The sequence below is a fragment of the Pituophis catenifer genome, unplaced genomic scaffold (assembly GCF_029215685.1).
Source record: "Pituophis catenifer annectens isolate HBS135680 unplaced genomic scaffold, rPitCat1.0.hap2 SCAF_1, whole genome shotgun sequence".
NCBI lineage: Eukaryota > Metazoa > Chordata > Lepidosauria > Squamata > Colubridae > Pituophis > Pituophis catenifer.
Genome location: NW_027256881.1, coordinates 20,464,435 through 20,477,690, shown reverse-complemented (window position 1 = coordinate 20,477,690; position 13,256 = coordinate 20,464,435). Strand labels below are relative to the sequence as shown.

Below are 13,256 nucleotides of genomic sequence, written 5' to 3'. Positions count from 1 at the left end.
TGGGGGGATTAATTTTCCTAGCTCTGTGGCTCTTAACGGTGTCGCGTAAGAGTGACGTACGAAGATAGGCAGCATGGCAGCCTGCGGAAAGAGACCTGAGCACCGCGGGCCCCCTGAGCTGGTGAGAAAAGAAATAAATAAGCCTTGTTGCAGGCGAGGGCGAAGAGTGACGCGCTGTTTCATAGGGAAGAGGTGGAAATTCTCGAGTATTCCAAGTGTGGCCTTACCAAGTGGTATTAACACTTCACGTGATCTTGATTCTATCCCTCTGCTTATGCAACCCAGAACTGTGTTGGCTTTTTGGCAGCTGCTGCACACTGCTGGCTCATATTTAAATGGTTATCCGCTAGGACTCAAAGATCCCTCTCACAGTTACTACTACTGAGCAAGGTACCACATATACTGTACCTGTGCATTTTGTTTCTCTTACCTAAATGTAGAACCTTCTTTTTTTCACCATTGAATTTCATTTTGTTGGATAGTGCCCAATGTTCAAGTCTGTCAAGATCCTCCTGTATCTTAAGCCTATTGATGCATTAAAAGTGAAATGCGACCTTGATGCCAGAACAAGCGTAAGGCATAGGAGAATAACTATTAAGAATGGTAATTCTTTCAAAGTTATACTCTGGAAGGGTTTAGAATAGCCCACTCCTAATCCAGAAGCTCCATTTCTGAATGAGATTTCCCAGTTATAAATCTTTGGAAAGTAATGTAATGATACATATTATATGCGTTGTGCTGCTCTTGTTGGTAGAAGCAGCCTGGAATGATACTTTCTTAGTTCACCAAACAAGTAACTGTAATGCATTAAATCCCTGAACATTGAAATGGATTATTTCATTGTGTCCCAGTGTTTGAATTCTGATATTCAGTGTGGTCCTGTAGGATGGTTCTTATGATTAATCATGTAGTGATGTAGAATGGAGTCTGTATATTCAGTCCACTTCGTCGTTCCAGGTTGATAAAGAACGAGGGGAAGATAACTCTTTGTTTAAGGCCCTATGGTATTGCTTCTTTGGCTTCTGGTTGGTCACCATGGAAAGGAGGAGGAGGATGAAATAAAATGGATCCAGTCAAGTTCTTAATACTGTTACAGTATTCCTTATTTCCATCTTGCTTTGACTCAGGTTACAGGTCCAGCCTTTCGTCTAAACTGTGAAGTACATTGCCATTTCTGGGGACAAAAATATGTTGAAGAAGCAACATATCTGAAATAGCTGAATAGATTTTCCATTTTTGGAAGCACACTGTTTTCCACACTGCTTCTAGGAACAAATAGGGCTGTTGGTGTTCCACTCTTATGAGCCTCAAGGAAGCATCTGTAATGTACTAGGAAGTCACTACCGTAAGTGGAGGAAAACTAGCACACGGTCTGTTTATGATCTCTAGGTAATTTAAAGTGAAATCCCAGTTGTTCTGTAGGAGCAGTAATTTGTCCATGTCAAATAATATTATTGGCAGGAAAAAAAATGGGATGGGGAGGATAATCTGGATTGAAAGGAAAATCTCTGTGTTATATGCAAGACAAAAATCTAACAGATGAATTGCTTTCATCTCTAATGACCTATCCAGGGGAAGGATGAAAGGCTTTTGAATGGATCCAGCAAAACTTCTTTTTGTGATTTTCTTTTATTCATTTCTCTTTTCTTTTCCCCCTCTAGTTCTATGATGAAGCTGAAGCTCGGAAATACACACATAAGTAAGCCAATCTTGGGCTGTGAGAAGCAGCTTATTTATAGAATTTATATATTTTTAAAATTCAAATCAACCATAGCACATAGCGCATCAGTTAAAATTTCCAAATAGCTAATTTAAAATGAAATCCATTGGATTTGCACAGTTCGTCATATTTAATGCATATAATATATAAACTGTTTATTAAGCAATATGTGGATATATCTTCATTTTATTTAAGTCATTAAGTTACTAGTTACAAAACACATTTAGAGTTTTTGAAATATAGTACATTGTCAGGTTTCTCAGATCTGTGTCTCTTCACATGGTACTTAAAACATAAAAGTACTCTTTAAAAAGTTTTTTAAAATCTTTTTTGCTGAAATATAGATCAAAATAGATTAAAACAATTTGAGAAGATTACAAAGAAGGTAGTCAGGTAGAACTTCCCTTATTACAGTTAAATTGCAGTTACAAAGTTGGTATGAATGTGTCAAGGGAAATCTGGCTTTTTTGCAGAATGGAAATAGAAGTGCCAACAGGAAAAGTTCTTGAATGTGTTGCTGGAGAAGGAATGATTCCCTAAAAGGTGTGATGCTAAGTATATTGTGAGTGTTGGAAAAACACTTGTCCATCTGACACATTCATTGGGAGTTATCATATGGAGAGAAACTTATGTAGCCTCATGTGGTTGGCAGCAGCCTCCATTTGTCCCTATTCTGTAAGGAGGAAAAACTGAAAGGGAGAAGAACCAAAACCACCTTAAAGAATCCTTTAAGTGGATTGACCCATCTTGTCTTTCGTAATGTAGCAATAACAATAGCCCTTACACTTATATACTGCTTCATACTGCTTTACAGCCCTCTCTAAGCGATTTACAGAGTCAGCATTTTGCCCCCAACAATCTGGGTCCTCATTTTACTGACCTTGGAAGGATGGAAGGCTGAGTCAGCCTTTATGAATGGAACTGCTGGCAGTAGGCAGAGTTAGCCTGCAATACTGAATTCTGACCACTGTGCCACCATGTATCATTTCTTCTCCTGAGTTCCTGGAATAGATTGCTTATTGTTTGTCCATAAGCATCTTCTTGCAATTTCAAGAATGAGTTAAAAAGAAGCTTACATTTTCCTATGAGCATTCAAGAGAATACGGTGCTGTATGTATGTTTGTTTCTTGATGGCACACATGTATTCAATTTCCATCCTCTAGCTCTCGAATGATTGAGATTCAGTCTCAGATGTCAGAACGGGCAGTGGAATTGCTGGGTCTCCCAGACGATCGTCCATGTTTTTTGCTGGATGTTGGGTAAATTTGTTTTGTTGTGCTTAAGGGATTGATCTACCAAAATAGGAATGGGTTTTAAAGTTTATTTCCTAGGGAAGTGATACCATGTTTGCATTGCCCACCCACACAATCAATATAAGCTCTGAGACTTTCTTTAGTATCTAAATTTTAAAGGTCTCCTTGAAGCATGACTGGCTATATATCAAAAGCCCTTCTTTAGGACAGCAGCAATTACCTTTAAATGCTCAGTGTTGAATCATGGCCCGTTAAGTCCATTGTTACATTCCACTGAAAGCAGCTCTGCCAGGTTGAAGGTAGAATGATGGCTTCCATGCAACCACCATTCTGAGATGTTCTCCATATTTAAAAGTAGAAACGTAGAATGTTGGGTTGCCTTCCTCCCAAGCAAACTGTGTGCTGTGCCATTTAGCTGCAGCTCATCGTCCAATAAATGTTGTCTGGTATCCCTCTAGATCAGTGGCTCTCAACCTTCCTAATGCTGCGACCCTTTAATATAGTTCCTCATGTTGTGGTGACCCCCATTAATAAAATTATTCCTAAAACCATTGAAAATATGTGTTTTCCGATGGTCTTAGGCGACCCCTGTGAAAGGGTCATTCGACCCCCAAAGGGGTCCCGACCCACAGGTTGAGAACCACTGCTCTAGATGGAAACAAATATGCAAATTGTGTATCAGAATATCACTGCGGTATCAAGAACCAAATCAAAGTTTCTGCCTTGCCTATACTGACATATTATGTCCTGAAATTGGCAATTTCAGGACATAATATTGTCCTGATTCAACAGTGTGATCAGTAGAATTATAAGTGGGGGAGGGGGATGTTTGTAAATTTAAGCCACCTTTCAAACAGTTGTAAATTCCTGAAGAATTAAAGCAGTTCTTCCCCTCTCTCATTAACTACATCTTCATTTTAAAATACCGTATTTTTTGGAGTATAAGACGCACCTTAGTTTTGGGGGAGGAAAATAAGAAAGAAGCTGATTGGCAGGTGGATCTGCCTCCCGGAATACCCCCAATCAGCTGTTCCCAGAATTTTAGCAACAGGTTCCTTTATTGTGCCTTGCTTTTTTTTTTTTGCTTTTTTTTCTGCCTCTGAAACTTCTGAAACTCTGTTTCAGAAAAAAAACTTTTTTTTCTGCCTCTGAAACAGAGCTTCAGAATAAAAGCCTCTGAAGCTCTGTTTGGGGGTTTCGTTTTTGAAGCTTCGTTTCTGATGCTTTTTTCAGCCTCTGAAACCTCCGTTTGAGAAGCTGGGTGTGGCTACATTTGGAGTATAAGACACACCCAGATTTTCACCCTCTTTTTTGGGGGGGAAAAAGGTGTGTCTTATACTCTGAAAAATACGGTAGGTGAGTTCTGCATTTAGGGGTAGCTTTGCTTTGATCCACAAAACTTAGCAGGATTTTTTGAGTAAAACAATATATCTCCAGGGTTTAACATTTTTTAATTCTTCACTCTTATCTTGTTTAGTGAAAAAGTGAGCAAATATTTATTTGTCCTAATTGTGCTTTTCCTATCAGCTGTGGCTCTGGTTTAAGTGGTGATTATATCTCTGAAGAAGGGCACTGTTGGGTTGGTATGGACATCAGTCCGGCAATGCTTGGTGAGTAGATCTCTCTTTTTTTGCTCTTTCCTTAGCTAAACTTTTCATGCCTGGGAAATGGCAGCGTCCTGCTTTCTTTATTCTAATTAGATGTAGCCATGGAGAGAGAAGTGGAGGGAGACCTGATGCTAGCAGATATGGGCCAGGGGATTCCCTTCCGACCTGGAACATTTGATGGCTGTATCAGGTAAGAATTTGTAACACCCATCACCAATAACCAGTTACTACAAGATAAGGAAAATATCATATTCCCTGTCTGAATTATTTTCTTGCAGTATTTCTGCAGTTCAGTGGCTCTGTAATGCTGATAAGAAAACCCACAGCCCTCCAAAGCGACTCTATCGATTCTTCTCAACTCTATATACTGCTCTGGTAAAGTTTTGTTTTTCTCTTATTTAAACCTTCCCCCCCACCTCTTAAGGTTTTTAATTAAGGAAGATAAGAGATCCTATCTGTATTTTGCAGCTTGACAATTAGCTGTTATATATAAAGTACAAGTAAGCTGAGAGGAGGAAAGTAAGAGAGGGAGAGGTGGAGCAATATGATTTAGAAGTATGCGTAGGGACTTGAAATATGATAAAGCAGGCAGGTTCTGTTTTCCCCCCTTTCCCTTTTGCTATTCTGAGAAAACTTGGAGAAGAGTTCAGTCTTTCTTCTGTGTTCAGATCAATAAGAAGATTGATCTTGAAGTCAAATGGAAATTGCAGCTGTCCTAATAGTTAGGCTTCCCTAGCAAAGAAGGTTCAGAGGCTAAAGCAATGTTTCTCAACTTCAGCAACTTTAAAATGTGGGGACTCCCAATTCAGAGAATACTCCAGTCAGCAATGCTGGCTGGGGAAACCTGGGAATTGAAGTCCACTCATGTTAAAGGTGCCAAGGTTGAGAAACATTAGGCTAAAGCTTCTGCAGGATGTAGGGAAGTAATGCTCCCCCACCACCACTACTTAGATACAGCTGAATGAAAAAGAGTTTTAAGGATGAGAGGGGGGAAACATTCTGCCATAGCTTAGTGTGGAGTTAACTTGGCAGGAAGAAGATATTAGAATTTTCAGGAAACTCTGATCTTGGATAGTAGAGCTGGGGAAAAATTGATTCCACTGCCATTCAAAGCAGATGATATCGGCCTGGATTAACCATTAATCTTTGAGAAAAGTTGCTTCAATATTTATTTCTCATAAATAAGTTCATGGTCAGATTGCAAGATCTCATATATAACTGACATTTTGTTTTCTAGGCTCGAGGAGCCCGTGCTGTTCTACAGTTATACCCGGAAAACTCTCAGCAGGTTTGTGCCTTGGGCCTGGGAAGAAAAATTTACTGAGTAGGAAGGCATGTAGAGGAAGGTAACTTTATGTAGGAGGCAGTGGTGGGATTCAAAATTTTTTACTACCGGTTCTGTGGGCGTGGCATGGCTTGGTAGGCGTGGCAGGGAAAGGATCAGTGGTGGGTTGCCTCCTGTTCAGACCGGTTCACAAGAACCGGTAGTAAAACTGGCGGGAGGCTCCGCCCACTGACCCGGACATCATCATAAGTGATCTCTGCATGCTCAGGCACGATGCGAACTGGTAGCAAAGGTAAGTAGAAACCACCCCTGGGAAGGATACTGTAAAATCTCCATTCCCATTCCACTCCAAGGAAAGGTTACTGCAAAATCCCCATTTCCTCCCGATCAGCTGGGACTCGGGAGGCAAAAAACAGATGGTGGTGGGACCAGTCAGAGGTGGTATTTACCAGTTCTCCGAACTACTCAAAATTTCTGCTACCGGTTCTCCAGAACTGGTCAGAACTTGCTGAATACCACCTCTGGTAGGAGGTTGGGTGCGTGTTGTGTTGGTAGATCAGCAAGAGCTGGTCTTGGTTGCCTGATCAAATTAGGCAAGTCAATGTTTTCCATACTTCTGCTGGAATAATTTAGGAGAATTACGTTTCAACATTATTCACACCTTTTAATGTATATTCTGCATATACCCTGCACATGTGAGCTTCTGCCTTATAAGAGGCAGAAGGCATTTAGAGAGACATGAGGAAGCCATGCCCCAGTTTTTTTTTTTTTTTTTAACTTCTTTGGTTTTAAAGAGCAGCGAATTCTAAAGTGCTCTGGGAAAAAGAAAACTTGAGTCCTATTCTGGCAATACTTGTAAATGGTATAGAAAATTTGGGGAAGGGGAGAGAAAAAAAAGAGAAGATGCTCCTATTGTGTCTATGGAGATTCTCAGTCATCCAGGTCAAGGTTGTCCCAAAGGTGCTTTTTCAAGAGGCAACTGGACTTTCTGGTTTTTCTTTGAAGATATTTCGCTTCTCATCCAAGAAGAAGCGAAATATCTTCAAAGAAAGCCCAGTTGCCTCTTGAAAAAGCACCTTTGGGATGTTCCTATTGTGTTTAGCTTTAAAATGGTTTGCAATTTAGTTTTTAAAGTGGGCATTATTTCTTCCTATGGGCTATCTGTAGTTCTAACTGAGCTTGTAATCCAGGAGCTGGCAAACTACAATCAGTTACAATCTTTTTTTTCATGCAGTTTGCAAAGTGAGTAGATGCATGGATAGGTGGGCAGAAAGCAGATTACCAAGCCCAAGCCAAGTTGAGTTCCCAGGGCAAGGTGCAGGGCTAGGAATGGAGTGTCTTGAGCAGCAGCATCTATCAGCAGCCTCCTTGCTGGTAGACTGGTGGCTTTCAGTAGCTGCCACACTTCTCGGCTTGCAGATCTGCCAGCCATACCAGGGACCGGTATGAAAGTGCAGGAGGGTAGGATCCAGTGGTGAAATTCAAAATTTTTTACTACCGGTTCTGTGGGCATGGCTTGGTGGGGTGGCTTGTTGGGCGTGGCAAGGGAAGGATGCTGCAAAAATCTCCATTTCCACCCCACTCCTGGGTGAAGGATATTGCAAAATCCCCATTCCCTCCCCACTCTGGGGCCAGCCAGAGGTGGTATTTGCCAGTTCTCCAAACTACTCAAAATTTCCACTACCGGTTCTCTGAACTGCTCAAAATTTCCGCTACCGGTTCTCCAGAACCTGCTGGATTTCACCCTGGTAGGATCTCACCTTTTACAGAAAAGTTTGCCAATCCCTGCGCTAATGCCCAGTAGAAGTGCAGAAGCAAATCAAAAAAAGGGGCAAGTCCCTTTGTAAGGATAGAGGAGGGAGTGTGGAATGTGTAGAAAGGTCTATTGGATGAGGGAGCCTGGCCCTTCCCATCCTCAAGAGGGAGGTCTGTAGATTCACTGAAGTTCTTTCTCTTGGCAGCTGGAGCTCATCACCACCCAAGCCATGAAGGCGGGTTTCACGGGTGGCATGGTGGTAGACTACCCCAATAGTACCAAAGCCAAAAAGTAAGTGTTTTGCTATCTGGAGAAAGGTTGGTACTTCAGGTTCTAGGGAGATGGGGATGCTCCACAAGGCACACTGTGTGAAGTTTTTGGATCAAGAGCAATATGAATCTCTCTGATCAGTTCAGTGAATGTGTAGCTTCAAGTTTTGGAGTAATTGATTACTTGTGAAAATTCAATTGTGCCAAACAATATTATGGTTTAATATGTTGTAGGAAAGGACCACCTCTTGAGACACTTTTCATGAGAGATCCTTCAATCTAACGTGGCAGACATGTTCAGATCTCAGTTCTTGTGGGAAATTTAAGGACATAGAACATTCCAAGTCATATGCAGTTCTACAGGGCTGTTCAGTTCATTGAAATAAATCCCATGTTTCTCTTTTCCCGGCACTTCATTTTGATGAGGAGGGAGGGACCACTTTTCAGTACTGGATCTTTTTTAGACAGCAGAAAAGCCCCTATCTTCTGAAGATCTTTGATGGCTTCTAAAGTCAGTACTAGATGGCACCAACCTATCATCTTTCAGTAGAGTAGCTCCTTTGACCTTTGAGCAGTTATTTAAGAAGTTCCTTTCCATGTGTGGATTTGATATTCCACTTATCTTTTTCTTTTTACAGATTCTTTCTCTGTCTCTTTGCTGGCATAACTGATGTATTACCAAAGGTAATAAAATTGATGGGAAAATTGAACTGCTTTAATCTAGAACACTTCCACAATGAAGGGCAAAGATAGATTCTTGACAGATGAGATGGTCTTTTAATTCCTCTGGCACCTATCTCACTTCCAAATGCTTGTCGTTTGAAAGCCATATTTTCAATTCTTGTCAAATTAAAGAGTATTTTGTTTACTAAGCGGTATGGGTTGTTTTTGCTCCAGAATGACACATTGGAACATTTAAGCAGTATCTGATCTCTGCTAAGCATGGTCATTGAGCCTCCCAATTAAGATGGTCTGTGGCTTTTAAGTTCACTGCCTAAACAACTTACCCTATTTTTCCGAGTATAACATGCTCTGGACTATAAGATGCACCTACCTTTTTTGATGAGGAAAACAAGAAAAAGAAATCTGCCTCTGCCTTTGCCTCCCAGCAATTTTGCCTCGTTGCAGCAAACAGCAAATAGCCTGCTTTACTTTCATTTTTGTTTTCAGCATAGCTTGATTAGCACAAGAAAAAAACCCTGCTCCCAACAATTTACCTCCTTGCAGCAAGCAGCAGAGGCCCGCACAGCAATAGGCAATGGCAATCCCTGCAGCCTGAAAACAGCTGAGAGTTGGGAGGCCGATCCAACTGACAATCAACTTGTGCTAATCAAGCTGTGCTGAAGCTGAAATGGGCTGTTTCTTGCTGCTTGCTGCAAGGAGGTAAATTGCTGGGAGGCAGAGGCCAAAGGGTGGGGGCCAGTGGGTGGGCGGGGCTACATTTGGTGTATAAGACGCAACCAAATTTTCACCCCCTTTTAGGAGGGGAAAAGGTGCATCTTATACTCCGAAAAATACGGTAATTGTACCTCCCTGTGTAATGGTCTGTCAGAATGACCTTGAGGCCAGACAACAATCAGACAAAGGGCAGCTGAGTCCAGAGAAGGAATGTGGGTATGGCAAATAAGTCAGAAAGAATCCTCTTTAGTCTCTTGCATTGTAAAGATGAGGTGGGGAGAAATACTTTCAGATTTGCAAGATTCTGATAATGTAACCTTTCAGGTAAAGTTAGAGCTAGTATTTTTTGGGTGTGCTTTTTATCTGGACTACCTTGTAAGGCTGACACAGCTTGATTTTTTTTGTAGTTGGGGTTTCTCGTTCATTTAAATTCACACGGATTGTTTTATTTTGTGGTTTTGGCAGGGTCTTGGTACAGAATGCAGTGAAGAAGAGACCACGCAGGCCAAGTTCATCAATGAAAGGTACCAAGGCCAGAACTGGAAGCAGGAGGCCATTGGGTTTAGGGTGGTTCAGACTGAATTGACCTCTTGAACCTCAGAGCCCAAATTGCAAAATAAGAGCAAGAGTGGTTTGCCTTTTTGAGGTTCCCTTCTCAACTTCCCAACTCCCTTCTGGGAGTTGAACTTCACAAGTCTTAAAGCTGCTAAGTTTGAAAACCTCTGTTCTATGGTGTGTGGGCTTGATAGGCAAATCAGCAACGTCTCCTCCTCCCTAAAGCTGTGAAAGGCTACATTCCCCCTCTTCATGGCTTGGGGGAGAGACAAACAGCAATAGCCAGAGGATCATTGTCATGGTAATCAACAGCCTAATTGCCATGTTTTCCTGCCTCTGACATGCTGCTAATGGAAATGCTCTGATTTGGTCAATAATATGAATTAGTGGATGTGTAGCCCAACCTTATCTAATCTACGTAGTTCTGTCCCAATATTGGCTGGGAGTTAGAAAAACGAAATCCAACATCCTTCCCGAGTAAGGTTGGGATAGTTTCTGTCATTTGTTGCACTGGTCTTTTAAACTCTAGTAATATACTATACCAGGGGTCTGCAACCTTAAACACTCAAGGAGCCGTTTGGACCCGTTTCCCACAGAAAAGAAAACACCAGGAGCCACAAAACCTGGGTGGGCGTGGCCAACTCGACATCACTCACTTCCACTAGTCACATGACCCCCAACCCCCAGCCATGCCTACCCAGCTGGTCATCCGGGCAGAGAACCAGTTGTTAAAAAACATTAAGAACTACAAAAGCCTTTTGACATTCTCTCTCTCCCTCCCTCCCTCCCCTCTCTCTGTATCTCTCTATGTCTCTCTCTCTCCCCCTCTCTTTGTATCTCTCTGTCTCTGCCCTAGCCACTTCTCCATCCCCCACCATCACCCTTACCTTCTCAGGCCAAGCAAGGAGTGACTGGGAGGGAGGGTGAGGGGTTGGGCCAGCCAGTGGTGGGATCACCCGACAGGGAGCCACAGCAGAGGGCCCAAAGAGCCGTAGGTTGCTGACACCCGTACTATACAATAAGTCCCTATGCTGATACTTCATTTCCATCCTCAAGGTCTTTTTTTTTAATTCTAGTCATTTCAGGGAAATCACATCTTTCTACATGGACTATCCTGAGGCTTTATTCTGATTTCCCCTTAGCAGGCTAGATGAGCCTCTTTTAAAAGTGGGACCTTCTCAGTTACAGCCCTAGTTGACAATTGACAAAGACTTTGAGCAATTTGTACAGTTTTCTACTTGTTGGTAGACCTTTTAAAGGTCCATCGAAGGACCTTTGAAAAAGTGATAATTTTTGTGTTGCTTCTTTGCTCCATTCTTTCTTTTCTAAAAAAATTTTTTTATTAAATAAACAAAAATGTTGGACAAAGTATGACCATCCTCGTTTTGTCATTTCCATACATATTTTTAACATAACAACAAATACTATTTATCATACAGTACATTACTACATTGATCTTATAAACATATCCCTTGTCCTCATTTGTATATTTGTCTAAATAGTGTCCATTTTCAGTTCTACAAACTCTAAATAATTTCTCCTCCGACTCTTTTTCCTCCTTTCCAGCCATTGGTACAGTTTGTTCCAAGTGTCATAGTATTCTGTAAATGGACAGGTTGACACTAGAACTCAAAAATAAGGGCAAGACAGAATGCTCTAATTTCTATGTTTTGCTGTTTTCTGAGGCTACTTGGCATTGAACTAAAGTAACAACTGATAATATTGGTGATGTGATTTTTTTTCTCAAGGGTCCGGTTTAAAAATGCCAAAGGGAAGTCAGTGAAGAAGAGTAGAGACTGGGTGTTGGAGAAGAAAGAACGGCGACGGCGACAGGGCAGGTAAGTCTGAACTCTGCATCTTCCTTCAGATCAAGGTTCTTTATGTCCCATAGAATGGGCCCAGGTGGTAACCTATGGCCTCATTTGGAAGGCTTGGCAGATCCCAAGAACTAAAATAGCTGAGAATTGTTGGTGCAGTTTCCTATCATTTTTAGGCAGGAAACAGATATGAAAGCTGTGTTTGCGTGACATGGCTGACCTTGCAATCTCTTTTGCAGTCAAATGTTCTGGCAACATCTAATAGCAGATGGCTTAGTCAGGCTTTCTGTGGCTGTTTTACCCAGTTTACTGGAAAAAGCAGCTGCTACTGCAAAGGAGGTTAGCATTTCCCTTTCCTCTCCCAGGTATCATTTTTGCCACATCAAAATGTAAAATACAATTTACATTTGATACCCCACTTAATTTTCAAGTGCAGTATTACATTGCTTCTTTTCGTTTATTGATCATTATTTTAAAACAGTAAATAAATAAAAATACTGTACATGATCTTAGCCAAAAGGCTGAGAATCTATTGGAGCATGATCAGGATCAAAGCCAGAATTGGCGACTGTCTCAGCTACCCTCATGAAAATCAGAATGGGCATAGAGACAAAACGCCAGAGGCCTTGTTTTTACAACACCTGTGACATTGTCATCATGGGACAGAAGAAAGGCAATTAAATCCTCAGTAAGTCATTCATACGGTGCACCAACCCACGCCTATTACATCACGCCCCCCAAAAAATCCTCCTATGTCTCCTTCTTGCATTTTGCCCACTCTTACTTTGTTTTCTTTTATGGTTCATCTGCAGGAATGTGAGAGCAGACACAAAATACACAGGTCGAAAGCGGAAACCTCACTTCTGACTTCCTGCTAATTGGACTGAAGTAGTTCTTTGGAGATTTTTTGGAGCTGGGCTGTTTTGTTGTGGGGTGGAAAAGGAGGAAGCAAATTGAACAGAAGCTGCTGAAAACTTCCAGGCTGGCCACAGTCCCTTCTTTGCTCCTACCCCTTTAAAAAGAGCATCTCACAGAGAATATGGGACCCAGACAATTCACGATGTTTCTTTGCTACCTGATTCTCCTTTGGTTCCTGATGGTTTCAGATTAGGTTGGGTTGGTTTTACTACTCCAACTCTCAATTAAATGAGGTCTTGGAAACAGATTCTGTGTCATTGCTAATTGGTTTAAGATGCTACAACTGGGGGGGGGGAGCATCAACAGCCCCCGATATATTTTGAGATTTCTATGCCTGCTTTAAAAGCTGGAAGAATGATAAAATTGACATTGTGCTCTGTAGCTATTCTGGACCACAACCAACAACACAGCAAAAATCTGGGCTTAGGTGATCATCAAGCATCTTACTTTGTGTGCCTAAAAAAGGGTGCTGATGGACCCCATCTTAGTCTGAGCTCTGTGCTGAGCAGAAGCAAATCAGTGAAGAAACAAAGCACTATTTAGGATTTTCTAGCTAGTGACATTTGAAAAAGGTACCGTATTTTTCGGAGTATAAAACGCACCGGAGTATAAGACGCACCTTAATTTTTGGGGAGGAAAATAAGAAAAAAAAATTCTGCCTATCAGGTATTCATCTGG

General features: G+C 41.5%; 1 protein-coding gene and 1 non-coding gene across 2 annotated transcripts; both read left to right on the top strand.

Moving 5' to 3' along the window:
- The first annotated feature begins 33 nt into the window (after window positions 1–33).
- Window positions 34–12,821, top strand: BUD23 (BUD23 rRNA methyltransferase and ribosome maturation factor). The gene is made up of 12 exons (XM_070946496.1): window positions 34–121; window positions 1,662–1,699; window positions 2,884–2,979; window positions 4,501–4,583; window positions 4,674–4,770; window positions 4,859–4,955; window positions 5,818–5,868; window positions 7,827–7,912; window positions 8,529–8,574; window positions 9,754–9,812; window positions 11,592–11,681; window positions 12,473–12,821. Exons 1-12 carry the CDS (start codon window positions 74–76, stop codon window positions 12,525–12,527), a joined length of 846 nt encoding a protein of 281 aa, XP_070802597.1. The 5' UTR covers window positions 34–73; the 3' UTR covers window positions 12,528–12,821.
- LOC139309157 (small Cajal body-specific RNA 20) lies at window positions 10,050–10,188 on the top strand. The gene has a single exon (XR_011599815.1). It is a non-coding gene; the product is annotated as a small Cajal body-specific RNA 20 (non-coding RNA).
- Window positions 12,822–13,256: the final 435 nt, after the last annotated feature.